Source organism: Syngnathoides biaculeatus, chromosome 8 (genome assembly GCF_019802595.1).
Source record: "Syngnathoides biaculeatus isolate LvHL_M chromosome 8, ASM1980259v1, whole genome shotgun sequence".
In the NCBI taxonomy this organism is placed as follows: domain Eukaryota; kingdom Metazoa; phylum Chordata; class Actinopteri; order Syngnathiformes; family Syngnathidae; genus Syngnathoides; species Syngnathoides biaculeatus.
Window position 1 is genome coordinate 17,160,054 of NC_084647.1, and position 26,883 is coordinate 17,186,936.

At 47.1% G+C, this 26,883-nt stretch overlaps 1 protein-coding gene across 5 annotated transcripts; it reads right to left on the reverse strand.

Moving 5' to 3' along the window:
* Positions 1 to 60: 60 nt before the first annotated feature.
* LOC133504992 (arfaptin-2-like) lies at positions 61 to 25,291 on the reverse strand. Of its 5 annotated transcripts, none has more exons than XM_061827778.1 (10): positions 25,259 to 25,291; positions 5,028 to 5,136; positions 3,770 to 3,878; positions 3,534 to 3,602; positions 2,267 to 2,335; positions 2,045 to 2,148; positions 1,484 to 1,705; positions 585 to 742; positions 330 to 504; positions 61 to 226 (listed from the first exon to the last, which is right to left on the reverse strand). In XM_061827778.1, exons 2-10 carry the CDS (start codon positions 5,124 to 5,126, stop codon positions 71 to 73), a joined length of 1,161 nt encoding a protein of 386 aa, XP_061683762.1. In that variant the 5' UTR covers positions 5,127 to 5,136; positions 25,259 to 25,291; the 3' UTR covers positions 61 to 70. The 5 variants fall into 5 exon arrangements, with proteins under 5 accessions (XP_061683762.1, XP_061683763.1, XP_061683761.1 ...); XM_061827779.1 differs by lacking the exon at positions 25,259 to 25,291 and adding an exon at positions 5,231 to 5,710 and having other exon boundaries at positions 3,540 to 3,602; XM_061827777.1 differs by lacking the exon at positions 25,259 to 25,291 and adding an exon at positions 5,231 to 5,710.
* Between the last annotated feature and the right edge of the window lie 1,592 nt (positions 25,292 to 26,883).

Consider the following 26,883-nt stretch of genomic DNA (forward strand, 5'->3'; position numbering starts at 1 on the left):
AAAAAGAAACTTCCATATTTTCCCTTTTCAAAATCCTCTACTGATCCCGCCCATAAACATGTACTTCCTGTCACTGTTCCTCCAGCCAGGACGGCTTGTCGGCGCCGGGCGGCTTTAACTTGACGTTGAACTGCACCAGAGTTTGCTCCAGCTGCTGCTGGTTGCCGGCGAAATATGCCGAGATGGCGTTGTGGAAGAGGAGCAGCTGCTTGTGCATCACCTTCACCTGCAAAACACCGCGAGCCATCAAAATTGTCGCGCACACGTCGACCTTGACTTAAGAGTGCCCCAACTTACAAGTGACCATACAGAATCCGATGAGAAAATACCTTGTTCTCCTCTAAAAACTTCAGCTTGATGGTGACGTCACTCCGCAGACGCTCGTATTTGTCCCGGTGCACTTGGTAGTCGTGCTGGGCCATGTCGATGCGGACCATGGCGGCGCTGTCCCTCGGGCCCAAACTCAGCTCTTCCAAGTCGGACCGGTAGGCGTCAAACTCCAACCTGAGCGCACGCGCGACCAGCAACAACAAAAAGAAAAATTGGATTGCACAACTCAAGAGGATGTTTCCAATTTGCCTCACCTCGCGTTTTCATACTGCTTGATGGTCATCAGAGTGTCCTCCATGGTTTTGTTGACCAGCGTGTCGATACTGGACACGAAGAAGTTGATGGCGCCCAGCAGGGACTCGCCGTTCTTGCACAATAGCTTTTGGGTTTCCGCGTTATACCCGAACTCGTCCTGAAGAGTGGGGTGAAAAAAAAAAAAAGTCTCATGTCAGTTATATAGAGCAGTGATTCCCAACCATTGTCGTGTGAGCGAGACAGTCAAGTATGCTGTGGAAATTAATCTCATTTCACTTCACTGGTCTGAAAGCCTAACTAGCATCTTTTTAAAAAGTCTATTAGAATGGGAAAAAAATGGGTTATGCAAGGGGCGGCACGGTGGATCAGCTGGTAAAGCGTTGGCCTCGCAGTTCCGAGGACCTGGGTTCGATACAGGTGTGATGGTCTGAGCGCTCCCGGTGCTGAAAAGTCTTCCAGTGATTGGTAAACTTCCCGCCAGTCTGAGACATCCGCATGCATGCTTCAACGTGTGCCATTAGGCAACTTGCCGTCGAGTGCTCATGGACAGCTGGGATAGGCTCCAGCACTCCCTGTGACCCTTGTGAGGATAGGCCGCTAGGAAAATGGATGGATGGATGGATGGATAAATAAACACTGAAATCAATATTGAATAAATACGTATATAAAATAATTACCATATTTTCCGCAATATAAGGCACACCTAAAAGCCTTTAATTTTCTCAAAAGCCGACGGTGTGCCTTATACTCCGGTGCGCTTTATAGTGCGGAAAATACGATACATATTTCATGGCACCATTTTTTTAAGTAGTGTATTTGTTTAACTGTGTCACTCTTTGTCCTCCACAATACTGCATTTGCGAGCCCAAGACCGAGAAAACGTCACGCTGTAGGCTACCTGCAGCTCCGGTGACTTCTGGCTGAGGTCCGTGAACATGTCCCCGAGAGCCTGCTGCGTCTGCACCATACTCTGGAAGTGGCTGGTGAGCGCCGTGGCCAGTCTGAGGATGTTCTCGTACTTGCTCTTGGTGTCTCGCAGCACATCGATCTGAGCCTCCAGCTCCAAGTCCACCGTCCGCGAGCCTCGGCCAAAGCGCTCGGAGAACATCTGCTTGGTGCACTGAGGGAGACGTTGAACTAAGTGAGCGGTTATACTTGACAAATTCGACTAAAGCACCTTATGTTGAGGCTCAAATTCTCCCATTACAAAAAAAAAAGCTGTAAATTGACAATGTTAAGTATAAAATGTCATGTCTAAATGACAGACTAAAAAAATGTAAGGTTGTTGTTGGTTTTGTTATAAATTTGTTAAGGACTGTACTGTACCTTGTGGTAATTCCACAGTACCATATAATGAACTTATCATTATTCTCTGTACTGGCTATTAAAGATTATACAGTTGCATCTATTGTTTTACCATATGTACTATGTACAATAGTCCATAATTTACAGGTCTTACCTTGTATGTGTTTATTCCCCATTTCTTCACACTATCCAGCTTCTCCACCGCCACACCGCGGGAAACTTCTTCCATCGTGTTGTTGGTGTTATGATTCGAGGGAGCTTGAAAACATAAAAAGTGCCGCTCACATAAAAGCGCCGACTCATCCTATTCCCGATGGACACGTGAGTCAAGGCAATGAACGAGTGAAGAGATGGTGACGAACTTGAGCGCCGATACCTGAGAGCGGCTGGCTGCCGTGCGGCTGGCTGCTAGGCAAGCTAGCGGCCCCGGATTTCATGCGAATGTCTGAGATGGGCACAGGGGGGGGGGGGTGGCGAGGGTGAGGAACACGGGTGAGAAAAGCTTTGGATAACGGAAAGTGAAATGTGTGTCTTTGGTGTTAGCGATTTAAGACATGGACGGCATGCGAGGTTGTTGGTTTTTTCATGCATTCCAAAAAAAAAAAACATGGAAAAGTTGAGTTAATGAAATGAAATTCAAAACATGGACAACAACATCCACATCCAGTCTTACCAATACATACATACATACATACATAGACATACATTACAATATTATAAATAAGCGCTCGTGGTTTGGTTAGTGCATCCCTTAACCCTCCTGCTATGTTTCTTTACTACATCCCGGATGATCATGAGTCAATGCATGAATACATGACAAAAATAGATGCAGTGAACTTCTGCATATTTGCATGAATTCGCTCAGGCCAAATTCATGCCCAAAAATATTGTTTTGGCGCCATCAGGTGGCATCTTGGTGCCAAGGAACTGCTGAACCAAGTTGAGCTTTTTCGTTTGACAAATACTTTGATCCCATCTTCTGGCATCCATCAGTAATTGTAGTACAATAGAAACATTTTCAGGGGGTGCATCGTTCAGATTTTTTGGTATTCACGGCACATCTCGGTCCCTATTGCGCATTTTACACGGCAACACCATGACTAAGTATTCAGTTCATATCTTGTGCAACAAGAGCTTGCTTCCCCCCCCCCCCCCCCCCCCTTGTACCAGACATGGATTGGCGGCTTAGTGATGAAGTGCTGCCTCCACAAGAGAAAATACACTTGAATCTTTACGGGCGTTTGTTTTGTTTTGAGTGAAAAATTGTAAAACTTGCCAGTGGTGCCTTTGAGTGGGTCTTAGAACATCTGCTTAGTGCACAGAGGCCGGTAGCATTCAGTCCCCCGGTGGAATTAATTTGCAAACCGGACACCGAAAGACGACATCCAGAACGTCCGGACATCTTCAATAACTCTTAATCATTTTTAGATAGTTACTAGAGGTCTCGGAAAAACATTAAATGTTCCATAACATGAGGGTTAAGGCTCATACATTTACGCTAAACTGCCAGTTGAAGGCATGCGAGCAAGGCTGCATAGAGGACCTTTTGTCCAAGTTGGATTTTTTTTAATATATATACAAAAAAGGGCCCAAAAGATGAAGATGTAAAAGGGTTAAACTTGAGAAACATCTTCAGAACGCACGGGCACCTGGTGCAGGCGCGGGGGCACGTCTTCTGTCCAAATACTCGGGGTTGAAACGTACGGCAGGCCCTATAATGTAAAGCAGCAGCCTGGAGATCAGCAGATGTACGGCGATGGTAAATCTGTCATCCTAAAGCCCTCCGCTTGTTCTGCCCGCCACCCTCGCCCCTGGTTCTGTGACTAAAGGCTTTTTAAAAACACATCAGGTCCAGAGCCCACGCCGGTGCGGCCGCTACCTTTGATGGAGCTGGTCGGAATGATGCCCCCCGCCGGGCTGCCGTAACCTCCCGACACGATGCTGGTTTCGTTGAGGTTGGGCCCCGACACCATCACCTGCTGCAAATCCTGAGCCGCAAACGATAAAATTATGTTTAGAAGCACCTCGCTTCAATTATAATGCCTCTTTTTTTTTTCCTATTCACGACCTTTATTATGATTGTCTGGTGTATGAAAGCATCTCTGAAGCTGAAGTTAAAAGAGAAAGTGAAGCTATTCTGTTTTCCCTCACTATAACTATTGTCGGTTCAGTGCATTGTTTTTTTTCCCATATGACTCATAAATTATAATTTGAGGGATTTTGAGCGTTTGGAGGCGGTAGAACAATTCCTTCGCAGCCTAAAACAAAACTTGAAAAAGAGGAGAAAATGTAATTCTATCTATGTAGTGGTAACACATGATGTCCTCGTGGGCCCTGCCATGCTGATATAAACCCTATCAAATCCAAAATATTGGGGATTACGAGCTAATATTTTCAATTGGGGAGGGGTATATTTAGAAATGTTCCTATAAATTTAGGTGAAGATTGGTAGCAGTTTTGTGATATTAGGCAATGTTGGGATTTTTTTAAATTAACCGTGGACTGTCCAGGGTATAAATAAAAACAAACTATTAAATCGAGGCATGCACATTACTCCGCAGATTTCATTTTTTGCATTGGTGGTTCGGAACCTAACCCAAATAAACAGCAAAACTCAATTTTTTCCCAGTGTGACTGGATTAACCATTACAATAATGCCTGATATCAACATGTGTCATGGTTGACATGGCATCTGTAAAGCTCAGAATGACATCAATCAGAAAATCAGCACAGATATTGATCATTCTTTTCCGAAGTAAAAATAACGGTTTGAAAATGTATCAATATATTTGTTTTAATAAACACATGAACTAGTCTGCTTCCTGGTGGACTACAGAAATCAGAGAATATTTACTGCTGTCAGGTTTTTCAAGCATTTGGACAATTTTAACTTAAACAATGTCTCTTGACGATGAATTGATATTTAAAATGGTTGTCTCTTAATTTGAGAACCATTAAGGTATCGATCAATCGATGAATTGTTGCACCTCTAATATGCAGCTAAATTGAGTTATGGAGTTAGTCACAGATCAAATGAGCCTCGTAAGTCAAGGTTCACCTGTTGGATGAATACTCAGTGACAGCCCAGTGTGCTGCCGGAACAAACAACATTCTTTCAAACATGTCAACAACCTGACCTGCTCCAGACTGTCATCCTCTGGCTGAGTCCCAGTGTCTCCATTGCTGTTAATAGGGATCTCCATGGTGGCAGCTTTGCTCATGATACCCTCTGCCATGGCCAAATGTCTGACGGAAAGGGAGTGGGGAAATTGCGTCAAACATATCAAATACTCATCATTTCAAGTATGAAGCAAAATAAAAAAAAAAGCAGTTTGCGTACATCTGATCGCGAACAGCAGCTGATGTGGCTTCTGGCTAGTCAGTGACACCTAGCTTCGCTCTCAGCTTGCTACAGCAAAAAAAAAAAAAAAAAAAAAAAAACCGCGAGCGCGAACGAGTGGAATAAAACGTTAATTAAACGTTAATCGAAATAGTGCAATGTTACATCCATGGCTGCTGTTTACAGGCGTTGCATACAAGAGCTTCCATACAACTCATCCAGAAAATCCTTGCATCCAGCCAAAGCAGCGGCTTTAGCGTCACTTCGCAATAAAAGCTATATTTTTCAAACGGCTGCAATACGTGTCGCCTATCGTTTATAAGTGCTATACAACTTACAAAATAATAAATTAAAGAACCACTGTACTCGTTTTAGAGTTTTTTCAGTGGTCTTAATGTCTACACAAAGGGGTAATATTTTTATTTTGAAACGGCGCCAAACGTCGAGCTTTTGCCACCCTTCTGCTCAGTTGTCCACGTCGTGCGGTGGTGACGTCACGTAGTCCCCAAAATGCAGTGCCTCCTTTTGTACTGTAGAGGTCAGTGTTCCCTCATTATAGGTGGCAATAATAGTCCACTGCAAGGGGAAAAAAGTTGATTCATTTTTCGTTTACAACAAATTAATCGCCGAATTATAAAATAAAATATAAAATTCTGATTTTATTATTTCCATTCATTCATTTTCCGAGCTGCTTATCTTCACAAGGGTGCTGGAGCCCATCCCAGCTGTCATCTGGCAGGAGGCGGGGCACACCTTGAAATGGTTGCCAGCCAATCACAGGACACATCGAGACAAATTGCCGCAGTCACAATCACACCGAGGGGCAATTCAGAGTCTCCAATTAATGTTGCATAATTGGACAAGTAGTAAGCTCGTCCACCTTACCGTTCTGAGGTTGGGCGTTTGAATCCCAATTCTGGCCTTCGAATTTTGGTTTGCATGTTCTCTTGCATGTATTTTTCAGATGATAAATTGTCCCTAGGTGTAAATATTTGTCAAAATGAGCCCTGCAACTGTCTGGCGAATGCTCCATGGTGTATCCCACTTCCAACCGAAAATTAGATGGGAGAGGAGCCAGCTCACCTGTAACCACAATGAGGATAATCAGGATGAAAAAAAAATGGATGGACTGATAATTATATAAGGCCAATCTAGCCATGAATTTCTAAGGGAATTGCAATTTCTGATGATTGTTATTGTGTCCCGCCCGTCTTGCTGATTGCAGTCGTCTTCAGATTGGCTGATGAAGTCCAATTGCACTAATGTGCCTCATTTGTTTCAATCAGGGATCGGAGCGAGAAGGGAACATAACTTCCAAATGGAGCAAAAGTACTTTTAATGATGATTTCCTGCAAGTGACATTTTTTGCCCAAACATCCCAGGGCTTGTTTTGACTACTTTCACCCCACCCCCACCCCCCACCCCTTTGCTTCTGCATCAGCACGAATCTGCCCTCTTCCAAAAATGTAAAAATGTTCATGAGAGCGTCCCCGTGCTTAAAGTGGGGTCAGAGATGATTGCTGTCTGGATTTTTTGTTTTTCCACTTAACTGCTTCTTGTTAGCTGTCAAACCGACATATATATGTGTATAAAGTACAATATTCAATGTATGTTCTTTTGAATTGAAGCACCTCATGCGGCGAGCGACCATCCAGAGGCGAGATGACCAAGAGAAGGCGAAGTTTTGGGGTGAGGGGGAAAAGAATGGAGTGAACGGAACATCTCAAGTGAAAGCGTCATTTTCCCTGCCGGAGTGATGTCTGCTAAGGCCTCGCCCCTCTGATAGCGCCTCCAAACCTCAAGGGTGTCTGTAAAACTACTTGTGTGAATAGTAATGATGAAATTTGAAATAAGTCTACAATTGGGAACCTCCATCTTTTTTTTTTTCGTGTAAGCTCTGAAAACACACACAGACAGCCGTGGTGCATGTTTAGAAGCCAAGCGCGCTACGGTGAGCGGCCCGTCAAATCCCATTAAGGCAGAAGGTAATTAATGTTGCTGTTGAGACTCAGTCAAAGCCAAACATCTCAATGGCTGGCCAGTTGCTTTGGTTCCACTTTGAATAATGGAAAGGGTATGTTTTGATTTTGTGTCTTGGCGGACGGTCTACCTCGACATCCTCGCGCAATTCCACCCCTCTCCCCATCCGTACCTTTGACCCCAGCATTATTCACGGCCCACAAACAGTCCGGGCTGGACTGTTGTTTTGCTTTGTTTGGCCACGAATCGAAGGCATGTGTTCAAGTCAGCTACGAACACCAGAGTCAGCAATCGAGCACATAAGGCAATAAGTCTTTCTAGTTCACTCCTTGCACGAAAGAGGACGAATTGTGCTGACCAAACATCCTGGATCCAGTACACAAGGTCTTCTAATGTTGGTCATGGAGTTCCCGCCAATCACTAACATATGATTGTTGAGTGGGAAACATCAACAATATTGTACTTCGTGTGCATTCCTTGCAAGAAAGTGGAGAGATTGTCTAATGGCCCCTTCACACTATGACGTTCTGGTCAGCGTTCTATAGCGTTTGAGGAAACATTGGTAGTCGCCCATGGTCGCCGGGATAGCTCCAGAAGAGCGTTGTTTGAACGCTAGTGAACGTCAATGATCGCTGGGAATCGGCGGAGAAAAAAAGTTTTGAACATGGACAAAAGTTCTCACCGAGACCAGCGTTCATCAACGTTTACTTTTAAACGCTGGAGAACGTTCAAAACGTTCGTGGAACGTTTTACTAAGGTTCGCGAGCGTTTGGCTATCGTTAGTCAGTCGGAACTCGAGCTTTACTTGGTTGTTACTTAATCGTTTGCTTTGCAGTGAACGACTCACTGGCGACCTGTCAACGACCACTGAACAATCCCGTCGCGCACACAGCCTGTAACTAAAGTCAAACGAACGTCGTTTGGCGTACATTGAGCGTCATTCGTGCGTTTCCCGGACGTCCATGCATATGGGTATATAAACCGATGCCTTCTAAGCAAGTTCCATTTAATATTAAGCTACAGTAGAGAGCACCTACGATGGAAGATCCACAAAGCAGCAGTTCGTTTTCGCGGAAAAACTCCACCAGACTATCCTCAACAGCCCGGTCCAGGATCCTGCAATCCTTTCTCTGCTTCTTTTGTCTCTTTGTCTCTCGGACCGTCCTCACTGGGGTTTGCAAGGTGTTTAGGGTCCCCAGGGGGTGTCGCATGGTGCGTGACTTCGCGGACGTGCTCTTCCTCCTGCTGTTTTTTTTTTTCCTCCAAACACATTGCTCGTGATGAAAGAGGCTTAGCTTTCTTACTAGCAGCGCTAGTTGCTGAAGTCCGCGCCCTAACTTTTTTTCTTCTGCTCACTGTTCTAACTCAAGACAACAACTGAAGTGACTATGAAATCTCCAACATTTTCTTTCCCGTTCCACTGTAAAAATTTTACACTAGCAAAACATTTTTCTGTCGTTATTCACCTATTGGTCACACGCTCGTCTTACGTTGCCACATCGCTCGTCGCGCCCCAATGACGCGTTTGCACACGCTAATGGTTTTTAGGGGTATCTTATTTGGTCGCAGTTACACGCTTTTCGTTCGTTAGACACGTTAAGTCATGCGTTAGACACACGTTAATCGCACACCAGATGTGTCATCCGCGTTTGAAAACACTGGAAAAAAGAACGATTGAAATGTTCAGAGGAAGTTGACCAGAACGTCATGGTGTGACGGAGCCTTAAGGCAAATGCCGAACAACAGTGCAGTGAGCTTCGATGATAGTAAGCTAGCGTAGTAAAACTGCGAGTGAACAAATAAAGTATAAGCAGAAGGCAAAATGGTCTTCCGATGAATGCGACCAATGCTGTCAAATATTGAGCCGTCTCGTCATCACAAACAACTGGCTAACGCCGACAGAAGAGGAGAGATTGCATAAAAACACACCGAATGCAGCGTACAAGGTCTTTTGACTAATAAAGCAGCCGCTGTCACTCTCGCGTTAATCATGGAGCCACTTCCTAAACGTAACATCGAATTGTTTGCGGTTAATTACAACAGGGACGTTGGAAATGACGATGGCATTTTGGCTCGCTCGTTACGGAATACCTGTGGGTGAGAGTTCAGTCAGTACATGCCCATCGATATTAAATTTCAATGAGGCCCAGTTGAACTTTAAAGGTCTCGGGGTCCCTCATGAAAAGGTGCAAGTTCTCCAAGACTGCACGTACACACGCACGCACACCTTGATTCGTCATTAGTTTTGAGAGCTTTCCCATTATCAAAAAAATCAAAATTGCACGCTAAAAAAGATAGGAAGTTGGCCGTTTTGATTAAATATGTTGAAAATGGGCGGCACGGTGGAGCTGCTGGTAAAGCGTTGGCGTCACAGTTCGGAGGACCCAGGTTCGATCCCAACCCCCGCCTGTGTGTAGTTTGCATGTTCTCCCCGTGCCTGCGTTGGGTTTTCTCCCGGCCCTCCAGTTTCCTCCCACATCCCAAAAACACGCAATATTAATTGGACACTTTAAATTGTCCCCAAGGTGTGATTGTGAGTGCGGCTGTTTGTCTCCATGTGCCCTGCGATTGGCTGGCAACCAGTTCAGGGTGTACCCCGACTCCTGCCCGTTGACAGCTGGGATAGGCTCCAGCACTCCCCGCAACCCTCGTGAGGATAAGCGGCAAAGAAAATGGATGGATGGATGTTGAAAATGGCAGTTTTGGGCCATTTTGGCAATTTCCAAGCATCCTCTAAAAAGAATTGCGTGTTGAAGATTGTGGCTGATTGGTGCCAGATGTGAATGACGAACAATTTACCAGACACATGGGCGATGTTGAAATGCGTGAAATTACAATTTTTGCCACTGTGTGGAGGAGGACCGTCGCAGAGAAGTTTGGTGACTTGTCACTAAAACGCTTGAAAATTCAGCTGCTTGAATCGACTTTCCTTGAGCAACACACAATTTGGTAGGCATGAAGATTATGAATGGACGCACAAAAACGTTTCAGGAAGGCATGCCGGCATAGGAAGTCGGCCATTTTGTTTGAAGTGAGCATTCGGGTCATTGTGACCATTTTCAGTGGTCATTGAAAACCAAACTCATCCTAAAGTTTGCTCAAACACCTTCCACCCCCCCCCACACACACACATATACACACACATGCACACATGAGTGCCACATTTCACAAAGACATATTGGCAATAGTGAACTATGAAGCCTTAAAAATTTTCATCATCATGTGCTGCTGGAGCATGGCGGCAACTTTGATGACTCACCTGAAAGAAAACTTCAAGTTCAGCCACTGAAACCAACTGCACTTATCCATCCATTTTCTTTGCCGCTTATCCTCATGAGGGTCTTGGGGAGTGCTAGAGCCTATCCCAGCTGTCAACAGGCAGGAGGCGGGGTACACCCTGAACTGGTCGCCAGCCAATCGCAGGGCGCATTGAGACAAACAGCCGCACTCACAATCACACCTAAGGGGAATTTCGAGTGTCCAATTAATGTTGCATGTTTTTGGAATATGGGAGGAAACTGGAGTGCGTGGAGGAAACCCACCCAGGTACGGTAAGAACACACAAACTCCACACAGGCAGGTCCGGGATTGACCTCAGAACAGTGAGGCCAACGCTTTACCAGCTGATCCACCGTGCCGTGCACCTCCAACTGCACTTAGCAGAATGAAATTTATGTCAATCATTAGGTCAATCACGGAATAAATAAATGAACGAATAAATAAATACATGAAAATCTGTCGTAACTCAACTTCACAAGGACACAAACGCTTTACATCTCATCCTGTAGAGATTGATACTCTCCCTGCTGGCAGAAATGTATACACGCAGTAGAGACAACTTCATAATGGGCGTCTGAGACTGAACATGAAAGAACGGCAAATATTTATCATCCAACTTGAGGGAATATTGCTGTGGGATCAGCACTACAAGATTTATTAGATGAAATGTTTGGATAAGCGGGCAACAGAGAAAACAGCCCGCAGAAACAACTTTGTACAAACAGTGCATCAAACCTGTCTGAGAGCCCTTCCCGCCTGCCAAGAGGATTTCTATTATTTACACGAGAGTCCTCAAACAACTGAGAGATAAATACGGCATCTTATTGCCACATGAAACACAAGCAAACAAGGCTTGACAATTATTTAGTAAATATGTCAGGTGCGAGACTTTCGAAGCGCTGCAAGAGCGTGCTTGGACCCGCTTGAGTGCACGGTTTGATGCTTTTGCTGAAACGCTAACTCAGCCTTACGAAGACGAACTGAAACGTAGACAAATTGCAGAGTATTACGACCTCCCACTGGGCTCAAAGAGAAGACCAAAGCTAGCAGGACCACCGAGAGCCGAGTGCGAGCAGGGTCGGAGAGCCAAATTCATCAAATGTTGGTTCCTCAGAGCACCTCTTGACAGATGCAGCTGAGCAGGTAGTTTCACCCAAGAGTCGATTATGTGTCGAGTTGTTGTTACTTTGGGCTTGTCCCATTACGAGGTCAGCGAGTCAGCGCCCATGATTTGTTAGCCGCAGCCCTTACAGGTACAAGCTAAACATTTTTTTGTCCTTTGTCTTTGTTTTAAAATCCGTGTTTAGAAGTGGCTTTGGCTGCACATTCAAGACAACGGGATGCAACACGATGTTAGGGGTTGATTATAGTTGATGCTAATAAAAGTAATAGTTGTGACGCATGATATGAGGTCCTTGAGGTGACGATTGTTTCTTCTTCTTCTTCTTTTTCTTTTGGCTTGTCCCGTTAGGGGTCGCCACAGCGTTTCATCTTTTTCCATTTAAGAGTTTGTCCTTATGTTCTCCCTCACAACATCCTTCAACCTTCTCTTTTGCCTGGCAGCTCCATCCTCAGCACCCTTCTACCAACATACTCACTCTCTCGCCTATGGACACGTCCAAACCATCGAAGTCTGCTCTCTCTAACCTTGTCTCCAAAACATCCAACTTTGGCTGTCCCTCTAATGAGCTCGTTTCTAATCCTATCCAACCTGTTCACACCAAGCAAGAACCTCAACATCTTCATCTCTGCTATCTCACATTCTGCTTCTTGTTGTCTTTTCAGTGTCACCATCTCTAATCCGTACTTCATTCCCGGCTTCACCACTTGTTTTATAAACTTTCACCTTCATCCTATCAGACACTCTTCTGTCACATAGAACGCCAGACACCTTCCGCCAACTGTTCCACCCCACATGGACCCGTTTCTTCACTTCTTTACCATACTCTCCATTGTTCCGTATTGTTGACCGCAAGTATTTGAAGTCGTCCACCCTCGCTATCTCTTCTCCGTGGAGCTTCACTCTCCCCCCCCCTCTCATTCATGCACTTATACTCTGTTTTACTTTGGTTAATCTTCATTCCTCTCCTTTCCTGTGCGTGCCTCTATCTTTCTAATTGTTCCTCCACCTGCTCCCTGCTTTCACTGCATATCACAATATCATCTGCGAACATCATAGTCCGAGGGGATTCCAGTCTTACCTCATCTGTCAGCCTATCCATTACTACCGCAAACAGGAAGGGGCTCAGCGCGGATCCCTGATGCAGTCCCACCGCCACCTTAAATTCTTCTGACACGCCTACAGCACATCTCACAGCTGTTCTGCTGCCCTCATAAATGTCTTGTACTATTCTAACATAATTCTCCGTCACACCGGACTTGCGCATGCAGTACCAGAGTTCCTCTCTTGGTACTCTGTCATAGGCTTTCTCTAGGTCTACAAAGACACAACATAGCTCCTTCTGACCTTGTTTGTACTTTTCCACGAGCAACCTCAAGGCAAATATTGCATCTGAGGTGACGATTGTTTCATTTCGCCAAAATAGTTTTGAGCACCTCCGGCTTCGCTCTTGCATCGATCTCTGCCTGGGGCGCTAAAATGCAAACAGAGGCACAAGAACCAAATTCAATGACAAAAAAGCAAAAGGATTAAAGAATCACAAAAAAAAAAAACAACAGCACTATTTTCAGAATAATGGTTTAAGGGAATTATTTTGTTCTCACTTCATTCCATTGGAGGGACACAACCTCACCGGGCAGGTTTTCCCGTTCCTGAGATGACTGGGAACCGAGACTGTATTCGCGGTCAGGAAAAGGCAATTATGAATCATTTGCAGCAAAGTTACAACATTAATGGAATTGCCAACCAACGGTGGAAATGTAATAAGTCCCTGCGAGAGCATGAGGTCGGTGTTAATTTAAAGTGGATTAAAAAACCCAGTGGCTGCCATTGCGAGCGTTCAATTCCGATGCGTTTGAGGCCAAGGATTGTTGCCTTGATTCCATTCACCGACGCCGGCGATACCACTCAATGAAAAAACAGAACACTTTCAAGTAACTAGAACATTCATGCTGATGCTACGGTTTGCAATAACAAAATGATTGCTCTGGTGTTCCCGTGGCAACCGCAGATGGCCTTCTTTTGTGATCTGTAAAACTCATTGACCAGTTTAGAGAACTCCGGTCGTACAAGTTCCTTGCAAAAACATTTTGGAACACGGACAAATTTGTCGACGTGCCATAAAATTACTGAATTAATAGTCTTGCTTGACTGCTATTCCCAATAAAAACAAACTGGATGACCTCAATGACCCACAGACATGCGTGTATATGTACAAAATCTGGATTTCGTTTGTTATTGCGCAGCAGAACAACAAGATGCATGCGTATCATGTCATCACTCTTCTGGCCAGTTGTTCATGATCACGTCATCTTACCTGGGGGGGAGGGGGGGTTCAACAGAGTAACCTTGAAGAAAACTCCCATTCATAAGGAGATACAGTTTTTTTTTTTTGTTTTAGTCTGGCTGTAATTACTTGCAATTAGCAATAACAATCGATCTTCAAATGGAATATTTCAAGTATTTTTTTTTTCTCCTCAGATTCCCACATGATGCCTCTATTTTGTGGGGGGAGTCAAAGCACAAGGAATGCACACCGAGGCCTGCAAATGATTCCAGCGAGCCCCTCGAAATGAGCGACTGGAGGCTCGTTTTCCGGCGCTCCGCCAGACTTCGTCCAAGGAACGTGCGATTCCCGGGTCAAGCTTCAAAAACACACACGCGAGCCTTTTCACCTTTCATGAAAGCCTGTCCATGGCATCCACTCTTTCCCACGCGCCGTGACGACAGATTTACAAGGGTCGGCGAAGCCAGCGGGTTATCCGCGCTCGCGGCCTTTTAACAACAGTGAACGCGGACGGCAGCCAAGTCCTCTCCTGAATCGTGACCTCAGACCGGCCCCAGGTGACCTCGCAGGGACGGATAATTGGACGCGCTGCTCAAAAGTCGCTCAAAAATAACTCGGATCGCTGTCGCAAGTGAGCCATGGCAGCAACACATCCAATTTTCTGTGGTGTCACTCACTCTCACCAAACATTGAACAAAAATCCAGTGATACCTAAACAATATCAACTTAAAAGTTGTTCAGTTTACATATTTACTTTACCCGCAAACATCGACAGGTGTTGGTGGATGAAGATCATCGCTCACCTCGCACAGATGTGGCGGCGTGGCCTAAATGACCTAAAAAGTCCAATTTGGGCCAGCCCTCCACACGCCCCCCCCCCTCTTTTTTTCATTTTACGAGGTACAGTAACATCCCGACTGTGTTCAAAGTCATGCATAAATCTGTTTAATATTGGCCAGCCCGTGGCTGACACGCTTAGCGCGGCGCTAACGCCAGCGAGAGTTTTAACAGTGGAGCACAGTAGCCTCAGTCAATACGGGAGCTTAACTGTGTTCATTAGCCGCTGTGAATACAACGCTTGTTTCTTAAAAGCTCCCACATGACTACAAGTATCAAACTCGGCTTAGAACTTGGTTTTTGTTTTTTTTTTGTGTGTTTTTGGTTTTGTTTTTGGCCCGCTCACTTTGCGTTACATGGTTGGGGACGCCCGCAATGCATCCCACAGGGCAAAAATGTGGATTTTGTCTCGAAGAAATAAATGGATGAGAGGACAATTGTGAGCAGGGATACTTTCAAACCGTGGAAGCCTTCAGAGCAGGGGTGGGGAACCTATGGCTCACGAGCCAAACCTGGCTCTTTGGGTGGTTACCATATGGCTCGCTGATAACGCTCATAACGACATACTGTTCATGTGATTTCTGTCGTGCAGAGAAGATTTGTCCTCGTGGGGTTGCCGTAGTTTAGTGTTGTTAATAGATGTGCGCAGGCGCAGAAGGGTCGAACGCCGATCGTGTCGGAACAACTAATTATGGAAACGCTTTTGACAAAGGTCGCTCAAAGAAAATAATATGTGGGGTATCGAAGTTTTCAACGAGAATGGGGAGTTTGCCAAAGGCAGCACGGTGGGCTCAGTTGATAAGCTTTGGCCTCACAGTTCTGAGGTCCCGGGTTCAATCACAGACCCGCCTGTGTGGAGTTTGCACGTTCTCCCCGTGCCTGCGTGGGTTTCCTCTGGGCACTTCGGTTTCCTCCCACACCCCAAAAACATGCAACAATAATTGGACACTCTGGCTGTTTGTCTTTATGTGCGGTGCGATTGGCTGGCAAGCAGTTCAGGCTGTACCCCACCTCCTGCCCCTTGACAGCTGGGATAGGCTCCAGCGCTCCCTGCAACCCTTGTGAGGATAAGCGGCAAAGAAAATGGATGGAGTTTGCCAAAGCATTTGTAATTGTTGTCAATAAACATTTCACCAACTTCACATAAAAACAAGATAGTCAAACGAATAAAAGACGCCTTTGTCGGCAAGAACTGTTCACCACCGTATCATTACGATGGCAAATCAAATTGAATTTCGTTCACGATTAACGGATGGAAGTCTCGACGTCTGCATGAAGCTTAAACTAACGACGTATGAATCAGACTACAAAGCCATCACAAAACTGGGCAGCACCAGAAGTCGCATTAATGGAAGTATTTTTGTCATCTTTGGTTAGCAACAGCATAACAATGTTATTTAAATTAATTCTGAGACATATTGTACTCTAAAAGTGTCGGTCTTACATTAATGCACAAATACACCTGTACTTAGTTTTTCAAATACTGTATGGCTCTTTTGAAATTACGCTTTAAAATATTTGGCCTTTGTGGCTCTCTCAGTGGAAAAGGATCCCGACCCCTGCTTCAGAGGGCCGAATGAGATGAGCTGTGGAAAGGCTTTGGCGAGCAACTGGCTCATTTTTGAGGGGCCCCACATGCCAGAAGGGGAGCGCCAACATTGTCAGGATGTAGAACGAATTTGTTGAATAAAAAGAGTACATTTGCACAACAAGTCTTTGAATGATTTTTTTATGCTTCTCGCCGTAATGATGGCTTCCTTTTTGTTTGAGGGTGTGCGCGTGGAAGAGGGGGCGTGCAAACTCTGGCGCAGGGCTATTTTCTCAACAAGATAAAACATGTCAAATATGAATAATAACTATTCATCCATCCATTTTCTTCACCGCTTATCCTCACGAGGGTCGCAGGGAGTTGCTGGAGCCAATCCCAGCTGTCAACGGGCAGGAGGCGGGGTACACCCTGAACTGGTTGCCAGCCATTCGCAGGGCACATTGAGACAAATAGTCAGAATCACACCTAGGGGCAATTCAGAGTCTCCAATTAATGTCGCATGTTTTTGGGATGTGGGAGGAAACCCGAGTGCCCGGAGAAAACCCACGCAGGCACGGGGAGAACATGCAAACTCCACACAGGCGGGTCCGGGATTGAAACTGGGACCTCAGAACTGTGAGGCCAAAGCTTAACCAGCTGCTCCACTGATTTTAATTGTATTTTTTAACAATACTCCACATGATGTTTTCTTTGGGTGGCGGAAATGGTGTGGCACCTCTGCCGGGGACCAGGGTGAAATATGCACCACAGCTCTTTAAAAATGTATTTTAGCTGCCACTCAACAGTGATGATTGCGTTGAAGGGAACGTCTGCGGGAGTGGGGATGCGTCAGTAGTGGAAGGGATTGCGTGGATGAAAAACTTTTGAAGCTGCAAACCCACTTCAGCACTCCAACAAAGTTGGCGCGCCCTTTAACCCCCAGGCACATGAGAACAAAACAAAGTTGTTTACAGTCAATTTAGTTCAATTTACCGCTATTGTCGAAAAACGACCCACGCGCGATACTGGAAATTAGCCCAATTGAGAATTGTGCACACCTCCTTGTGGGTGCTCGCCCACCACAGTTTGGAACTTGCATCACATTGTCGTCAGTCCCTTCATAAAGAATTGACATCGGCGATAGTATTTCAGATGACGGGCATACACAAATGTCAAGAATGACAAACAACAAACACAATTTGTATGGCGACCCTAAGCAGTGTCATCATTTGGGATGTAAAAACAGTGGTGGATTGAAGGGGAAAATGTCTTTTCGTGAAGATTGTGGACTTTCACACCGCTCGGAGAATTCCACTTTGAAGTCAGAAAAGCAGAGTGCAAATGAGTCCACCGCTCTCAGCCTCAAACAACTTCACAAGGTTCTGATCTTGCTCTGAAAAATTGTACTTTCCTGGATTGTACAGTGATACTTGGTTTCATTTAATTATAGTCCGATTCCATGGGTTCTCCTTGGTAACAGACAGTAAAGTATTGCATATTTGTGATCACGGGGGGGATCGGGTTAATGATTAGTATAAGTTGGGGGAAAATGTTAGAATCGCTTATGTACTGCAATATGTGCATTTGCTTTTTATGATCGCTTTTCCTTCACGGACACAAGAAATTTAAACGAGAAAGTCAACACTTATGACTCCTGTGAAACAATTGTATATTTGTAATCACTGTGTTTAGTATGAATGTGAACCCAGCAGATGACTGATTGCATGCATTTGATCGCTACAATCCCTCCCTTTTCTCGGAGGGAATAAACGAGTTGTAGCGCCGGAGAAAAGGAGTCGGAGGCGGAGTGTCGGACACAGGAAAAGAACTTGCTTTATTGTTCGACATCACCAAACTACTCGCATAACGGCGGGAACTCTGTTAACCTTTACTCCGGAAGCGCAACAACAAAAACAGTCCGTGCGGAACCCTGCACCCCAACTCGAGGTCCCGCGGGTGAATTATGTAAACACCACACAAGCCCCCCCAGAATTCACCCATAGTCAAAATCCTTGTGCCGTGGAGGGATGATGACCCGACCCCGGCGGGTGTGCACTCTAGGGGCCGAGGGGGGCGGGGCCGCACTGTCCATTGAGTCACGGGACAAGGGCTCAGGCGGGGTCAAGGGTACCCCGGCAGGCGCAGGGGCACAGGGCAAAGGGGGACGACCCCGGCGCGGGGGGAGGGACAACCCCAAAGGCTGGGCAATGTCCAGGTGCGCGGGTTTGACCCTGTCCACGGAAACAGTCTCGGGTCTGCCGCCAATGTCCACGAGCAGGCTCTTATCCCCGTGCTCCAGGACCCTGAACGGCCCGTCGTATGGGGGGCGGAGAGGTCCACGGTGGGCGTCATGACGAACAAACACAAAATCCGCAGAGCGCAAGTGACGGGGCAGCCAGGCAGCTGGGGTGCCATGTTGCGACGTGGGAACCGGCGCGAACCCTTTTGCGGCCTCCAGCAGGGAGGACCGTTGCCTGGCTGTGGACCAGGGCTCTGTGGCGTCCGGGATGAATTCGCCGGGGACCCGCAGTGGCTGGCCGTAGACGAGTTCGGCGGATGAGGACAACAGGTCCTCCTTGGGGGCGCACCTGAGGCCGAGCATGACCCACGGGAGCTTATCCAACCAGTTGCCGTCCGTCAAGCCGGCACGCAGGGCTGCTTTCATGGAGCGGTGGAACCGCTCGCAAAGACCGTTCGCCTGGGGGTGATAGGCGGTAGTGCGGTGCAGCTTGACCCCCAAACTCTCAGCGACTGCGTTCCAGAGTTCAGAGGTAAACTGAGGGCCACGATCTGAGGAAAGGTCGCACGGTGTCCCGAAGCGTGCAACCCACGTGCCGATGAACGCCCGGGCCACGTCTGACGACGTTGTCGAGGAGAGGGGAACGGCTTCGGGCCAGCGGGTCGTCCTGTCCACCATGGTGAGCAAGTAGGTGAATCCGTGCGAGGGAGGAAGTGGACCTACCAAGTCGACGTTGACTTGGTCAAACCTCCTCTCGGGGACAGCGAAGGGCTCCCAGGGGGCTTTTGTGTGGCGATGCACCTTAGCCCGCTGACAGGCCACGCACGAGTCGACCCAGGCCTGCACATCTTTCTTGAGACCGCGCCACACGAACTTCTGGGCCACCAGCCTCACGGACGGTTTCCTTCCGGGGTGGGAGAGGTTGTGGACCGCCTCGAAAACAGCTCTTCGCCAGTTTGCAGGGACCAGCGGCCGAGGCTGGTCAGCTGAGAGGTCGCAGAGCAACCTGACGCCCGAGTCACCAACCGCGACTTCCTCCAGGCGCAAACCCGTGTCAGAGGTCTTGAGGGCCTGCACCCCGTGGTCCGAGGCCTGGTCTGCGCTCATGCGGGAGTAGTCGAGACCCAGATGCACAGTGCCGACGATCGCCCTGGAGAGGCAGTCCGCGACCACATTGGATTTGCCGGCGATGTGTTGGATGTCCGTAGTGTACTCAGAGATGAACGACAGTTGGCGTTGCTGGCGGGCGGACCACGGCTCGGCCACCTTGGACATGGCGAAAGTGAGGGGTTTATGGTCCACATATGCCGTGAACTCACGGCCTTCCAATAGGGAGCGGAAGTGGCGGATCACCAGCCAGAGGCCGAGGAGCTCTCTATCGAACGTGCTGTATTTGCGCTCCCTGGGGACCAGCTGACGGCTGAAAAAGGCAAGCGGTTGCCAGGCGCCGCCGACCCACTGTTCGAATACGGCTCCAACAGCGTAGTCCGATGCATCGGTAGTGAGAGCGACAGGGGCCCCGTGGGTCGGGTGGGCCAGCATAGCGGCACAACTCAGTGCGGCCTTCGTAGCCTCGAAGGCTTCCATCCTCTCGGCCGTCCATTCAACGTCCCGGTTGGGGGCCTTGTCTTTAAGAGCCTCATAGAGCGGGCGCATGATGTGGGCCGCCCGGCGGATGAACCGGTGGTAGAAAGTCACCATCCCCAGGAACTCCCGGAGGCCCCGAGCCGAGCGAGGTCGGGGAAAAGCGGAGACGGCCTCCACCTTTGCCGGAAGGGGGGCGGCGCCGTTCTTGTCTATGAGGTGCCCGAGGAACTGGATAGAGGGCACCCCGAAAACACACTTCGCCGGGTTGATGATCAGGCCATGCTGCTCAAGTCTTGCGAAGAGGTCGCGGAGGTGCATCAGATGTTCATCCTCCGAGGAGCTGGCGACGAGGATGTCATCCAAATAAACAAACACAAATGGCAAGTCCCTGAGCAAAGAATCCATTAAACGCTGGAAAGATTGTGCCGCGTTTTTAAGACAAAACGGCATCCTCAGAAACTCGAACAGTCCAAACGGAGTGATTACAGCTGTCTTGGGAACGTCTGAGGGGTGCACGGGAACCTGGTGATACCCGCGCACCAGGTCGACCTTGGAGAACAAGATTTTGCCTGCCAGGTGGGCTGAGAAGTCCTGAATGTGTGGAACAGGGTAGCGGTCGGGCGTAGTGGCGTCGTTAAGGCGGCGGTAGTCACCACACGGTCGCCACCCACCACTCGGTTTAGGGACGATGTGTAGTGGCGAGGCCCACGGGCTATCCGAGCGGCGGACGATGCCCAGACCCTCCATGTTGGCAAACTCGGACTTAGCGACTGCTAGCTTCTCGGGATCAAGCCGTCGGGCCCTCGCGTGGATCGGGGGGCCCTTGGTCTCAATGTGGTGCTCGACCCCATGTTTAGTCATGGCAGAGGAGAAAGTGGGCCGTGTCAAGCCAGGGAACTCACCAAGGAGGAGTTGGTACTTGGTGCCGTCCGATAGCGAACTGGGGAGACCACCATAAGTCGCCTCATTGCGGACGCAGGCGACCGTGGAAAAAGTCAGTGCATCCACCAGACGGCCCCTCTTAACATCCACCAGCAGCCCGTGGGCACAAAAAAAATCAGAGCCGAGGAGAAGGAATGAGACATCCGCAGTGACAAAGTCCCATGTGAAGCGCTGACTCCCGAAACACAAGTCCACAGTCCTCATGCCATAAGAGCGGATAGGGGAGCCTTTATTGGACAGTAGGGGTGGCCCATGAGTCCCGCCAGCGGCGTCCTCCGCAGTGGCCGTCAGGACGCTCCTCTGGGCACCGGTGTCGCAAAGGAATTTTCGCCCGGAAAGGTTGTCCTTGATGAACAGCAGCCGGCTCTTCGCGCCCACGCTCACGGCCGCTGCGAAGCGTGGGCTTTGGCGTTTCCCGACGCGTCGTAGTTGCAAGGGGCGCGGCACCTCCTCGCTTTCGCACCGAAACGGGCATGGAAGTAGCACAAGCCTGCGCCAGCACGGCCGTCGGTGCCGAAGGGGCCCCTGCTGGATGCCACCCCCGCGCCCGAAGGTGAGTAACTGCGCGTCTCGGCCAGCGTCTCAGGGGAGAAGCGCTGGGTTGCCAGGAAGAAACGGTCGGCCTCCTTGACCAGGGCCCGGGGCTCAGTGACAGTACTGTTCGCGAGCGCCGTCTGAACATGCGGTGGCATATGCCTGAGAAACAGTTCCATGAAAATGAAATTGGGCTCTTCCGTGCCCAGCAGGTTTAGCATCATTTCCATGAGTTCGGAAGGTTTGCTGTCCCCCAGTCCATTAATAGCCAACAGACGTCGGGCACGCTCCGGTCGTGAAAGCTCAAAAACCTTGAGAAGGTGAGCCTTGATCCCAGCATACTTATCTCGGGCCGGGGGAGAGGTGATGAAGTTCACTGCTCTGGCCGCCGTTGAGCTCCCGAGTGTTGAGACAACGTGGTAGTAACGCGTGGAATCATCTGAGATCCCGCGGAGGGCGAACTGAGCCTCCGTCTGTGCGAACCACGCTGCCGCGGACGTCTCCCAAAACTCCGGCAATTTGAGGATGGCGGTTGCCATGTTCGTTTCAGTCTCGAAAACGCCGGGACTGACGTCGGGGTCACCAGTGTAGCGCCGGAGAAAAGGAGTCGGAGGCGGAGTGTCGGACACAGGAAAAGAACTTGCTTTATTGTTCGACATCACCAAACTACTCGCATAACGGCGGGAACTCTGTTAACCTTTACTCCGGAAGCGCAACAACAAAAACAGTCCGTGCGGTACCCCGCACCCCAACTCGAAGTCCCGCGGGTGAATTATGTAAACACCACAGAGTAACCAAATTCCTCTGCTGCCGTGATTCAGAAAACCATGGAGGCTATACTGTATTCTGAAGCAATTACTCCTATTTCTTACAAAGTTTCCGTTTGTCAGTAAACAATTGTGTGTTTATGATCATGAGCAAGTTTGATGTTTTATTTAAGAGATGCAGAAGAAGGCAAGGCTATAAAGCAAAAGCCAGATGTCCACGCCAATGAGCAGAGGCGATAATATCCTACATGGCTAATTAGCGGAAGCCGCAATGAACAGCTCACAACAACGGCTAAACCCGACATCTGAATCTTTCAAAAACAAGGCTCTAGTACAAGATTTACACGTTCACCCTATTGATTGCAATGATCCGGCTTTGATGTCATTCTTGGAGCATCTGGATCACGGCTGAAGCGCTAGCTGCTAGCAAAGGATTGCTTTCTAGTGGTGCCAAATAGATGTCAGGACAGTAAAACCCCCAACTTATTCTTCCTTGTGCTTCTGGTAGACCTACCACAGTATTAATATCCAGCAGGTCAACGAGGACATGGTACTGTATACTCTACTTGTGTAGAGTATACACAAGTACATGGACTGTACTTCCTTATATAGTCGTTGAGTTGGGTGTATAGTTTTGTAACTTTAGAGAGTACTGGGTGTCATCAGATTGATTTTTTTTTTCCCAATATAGTGGTCCACTGAGATATGTGTGTCCTGAGTTAAGACATTTTAAGAATCCATTCGATAGGTTTTAAGAGTATTGAATCGTGCCAGTGTACTTAACTCAACTCACTACACAACAAGCAGTTGTTTGGCCACACCTAGTTGAAGTTTCATGTCAAACTAAACATAAAAACAAAGCATAACATGTTGGGTGTTGAAAACAACCACACAGCTTTGCCTTAAGAAAGCTAACAAATGCTTACAAACGATGCAAAAAGTCAAACAGGGTATAAGCGGCATCATTGTTTTGGTGTTATAACCAACCAAGCAACGAATACTGGAACACAAATGGCAGTGCAACACATGTACCCAGATAATGCATGAATATTGACAGACTTATATTGTTTATTCTTTGTAAAGAACAACTATTACTGAGAAGCTGTGACTGTCTACATGGAAATCCATATTATTTGGATTGTACTGCTCCCTGGTGGACAAAGCAACTACATCAAAAAGAGCCACAACATGTCCATTGAAGTGAAGCAAAAAATATGGCATAAAAATTTAAATATTGTCTATTTTTCTCAAGTAAAATATAATAGAGCACTATTTTTCTGATTAAAAGACATTTGAAAATCATTCTCAGTTCTTTTTTTTCCTTTTTGGAAAGTTGGAACGAATCTATTTATCAATTTCTATGCATGAATATTAATGTGGAAGATGCTTTGCGATATAAGTGTTTTGCATTACAAGCGTGGCCATGGAATGGATCAAACTCATAACTCAAGGCACCACGGTCATTCTTTCTTGGTCGATATTGAAAGATTTGAACAATAATCCAATGTGCACATCTTTCTCTTCATTTAACTCCACTGTACACTCCAGCTGTACAGATGCCACCTCTGCTGCCATACATAAGGGTGTGATAAGTCATCGTAAAGGTAATCGCAACCACCTAAAGGCACCACCTGTTGTTTTTTGGACATCAACTGCGGTGTAATTTTAAGAGGATTGTGCCACCTGAAATGAATGACAACACGGCATCAATTCAAGTGAAGGGCACTATTTGAATTTCGTTTTAGTAAGGAGATTTATGCGTGGTCATTTTAGACGTGTAGATAATATTTTCATCATGGCGACTGTGTTGAACCATTTAGCAGCTTGGTGCCACCACGCCTCATGCCGTACTGTCACTTTAGTAAGACATCAGCTCTACAGATGCCACATCTGCAGCGGCACAGAAAAGCGGTTATGGTCGCTGGATGGCGCTTCCCATGACTTTTTTAAATATAAAATAAAACCATTTTTTTTCTGCACCAAATCCTACAAAATTCAGGACAGATGATATTTTCACAGCTGGTGTTTTTATAAAACAGATTAGAAAGTGATGCTTATATTCATATTGCAATATGGGATACCATAGGCATAATGTAGTAATCAGTAATGTAGTTTTTGGAACAGAATTATTAAAACTCCACAAGCGGACCTGCATATGCGTATGTGTGTGTGTGTGTTTCAGGAAATGAGACGCAGTGAAGCGTTTTATGTTTGCACGTTGTTTGCTTGCTACCATTAGCTGTGGCCTGGCTCCTTCACCATTGAGGAAATAAAGCCCCAAAATTGTATTTAACGGTCAAGTGTGCGTAGAGCGAATATTAAAGGGGGGCTGGCGAGTGGAAACAGCAGATGCAGGGAGGGGTCGTAAAGGCAGCTCATGCAAAACTGCCACTAAAATGGTCCTGACTGGGGTAATCGCCATTTTGAGGCATTGATGAGGATCTGTGAAATCTTCATTTTTATTGCTGAGCTGATGAAATATTGATTGATAGCGGAATGCAGAGTCTATGTCAATCATTCCTTGCAAGATTCGGAAAGGTTTAAGGCTTGTACTGAACATTTAGCCACATCGTGATATCAAACATGCAATTGTTCACACTGTTCTAAGAGTCCCCAACCCCAACGAAAAAAATATCCCCTTGGATCATGAGCTACATGCTGCTTCACATGACAAAAACATGAAGATCCAATCCCACGTGTCAGCCTGTTCCGTTAACAAAAACAAACGTGTTTCTTAAAGCTGGATGCGTTCACAGTAACGTACACAACGCACTTCCTGGTTTTCCACCAATCACCGGCCACACTCTCACCACCCAGATGTGTACTCGTATTACACCTTCATGGATAATCGGGAATTTAGGACCACACAACTAAATTATTAACTGACTGGAAATCCAATACAGGAACACATAAAGACATAAAACTTACTTGTGATAAAATGGAAAATCTCACGAGCAAGAATGGACCATGGCCAAGAGGGGCGTGGCCTGGCCACCGCTTTGGGCGGTCTCATCTCTGACACCTGTCAACGGTCACAGCTGTTTCGCATGAAGTTGGAGTTTTGTCAGTGGCATTTGCCAGTTCGTTCTGTCATGAACCAACGGTGCGGGGCGGGACCCAAATGCAGGACTCCAAGATGAGGGCATGATGTTAGGCGTAGTTTTGTTATTTGTTGAATAAACCGTGCACGGTGTAAGCACCTGAGAAGGCAGAGGCATAACAACGCTAGGCTGTATGCAAAATCCAAAAACATGAAGCCAGGTCTGATGATTAGGAGGCAAACTTGGAAACATGAACTAAAATGGGACTATCGCTGTGACGAGGATAGCTCACACTACACTTTCTCTCGGTGGTGGAGAGTCCTGTTGGCAGTGAACGCAACTCACTAACTCAAGGCAACGAACTGGCAAATTCCAGTGACAAAACGCCAACTTAAATACTTGGTCTAATCACAGTGCCTCAAGCAAAACAGCTGTGACCGTTGACAGGTCTCAGAGATGAGACCGCCCGAAGCCACTCTTAGGCTGTTGTCCATTCTTGCTCATGACAGATAATGTATTTATTTTAGAGGCCCCATAAAATTTGTAAATAGTAGTTCCATCAAGGGCGGCACAGTGCTCCAGCTGGTAAAGCCTTGGCATCACAGTTCTGAGGTCCAGGGTTCAATCCCGGACCCACCTGTGTGGAATTTGCACTCCGGTTTCCCCCACATCTCAAAAACATGCAACATTAATTGGACACTCTAAATTGCCCCTAGGTGTGATTGTGAGTGCGACTATTTTTCTCCACGTGCCCTGTGATTGGCTGGCAATTAGTTCGGGGTGTACCCCGCCTCCTGCCCGTTGACAGCTGGCATAGGCTCCAGCACTCCCCGCGACCCTCGTGAGGATAAGCGGCTAAGTAAATGGATGGCTGGATAGTTCCCCCAATTGGGTGGAGATTATCATTACACTTCACCCCAAAATACTCTCAAAGCCCCACGGCCAAAAGTGACATAGGCAGTCATCCATTTTGCTTTCTACAGGCCTCAGATTGGCTAAACCGACCTTAAAATGATCAAATATAGCGACACCTGTTGTTGTACTGTACGTCCATAATACCGTCTAGGTAACTCCGGCCGAATCAAAGGATTACGTTAATAATGTCACAGCCCCCACAATAACTCACACTTCCTTGTCTTGATGTGGACCACTTTGGTGGTTTACTGCCGCACAAATCAAACCACTTTTGGACTCCAGTGTACTTAACGAGCCCGTCGTTTCATGTCTTACATTAACTCTGAGTCATTGTGTGGGCGATTACCAACACAAAGCTGATTTTTAATGACGGTCCCTCAGAGGCTGGAGGACATCAATGACATTCTTCCCTGCCTTTCAACCTTAATCGTTTCCTATAAACGATTTTTAAAAAAAAAAAACCTGAGCAATTACCAGCAGTAAATTTTGACAAGACGCTGAGAGGCTTACTGCACCCTCTCGAGTCGGCCTCATAATGAGAGAAAGTGTCCATATTTTGCAAGCTGTGTAAAACACTTAATCGTCCAAATGAAAGCA

Bases quoted from the DNA above. Each gene is read 5' to 3' on its own strand.
- LOC133504992 (XM_061827778.1), bottom strand. From the start codon at position 5,126: ATGGCAGAGGGTATCATGAGCAAAGCTGCCACCATGGAGATCCCTATT. The intron at 2,336-3,533 runs GTGCGTTCTGAA...TGCCCATCTCAG, and splicing joins CGCGCCTGCACCAGGTGCCC to ACATTCGCATGAAATCCGGG. The intron at 743-1,483 runs GTAGCCTACAGC...CCCACTCTTCAG, and splicing joins AGAAGTCACCGGAGCTGCAG to GACGAGTTCGGGTATAACGC.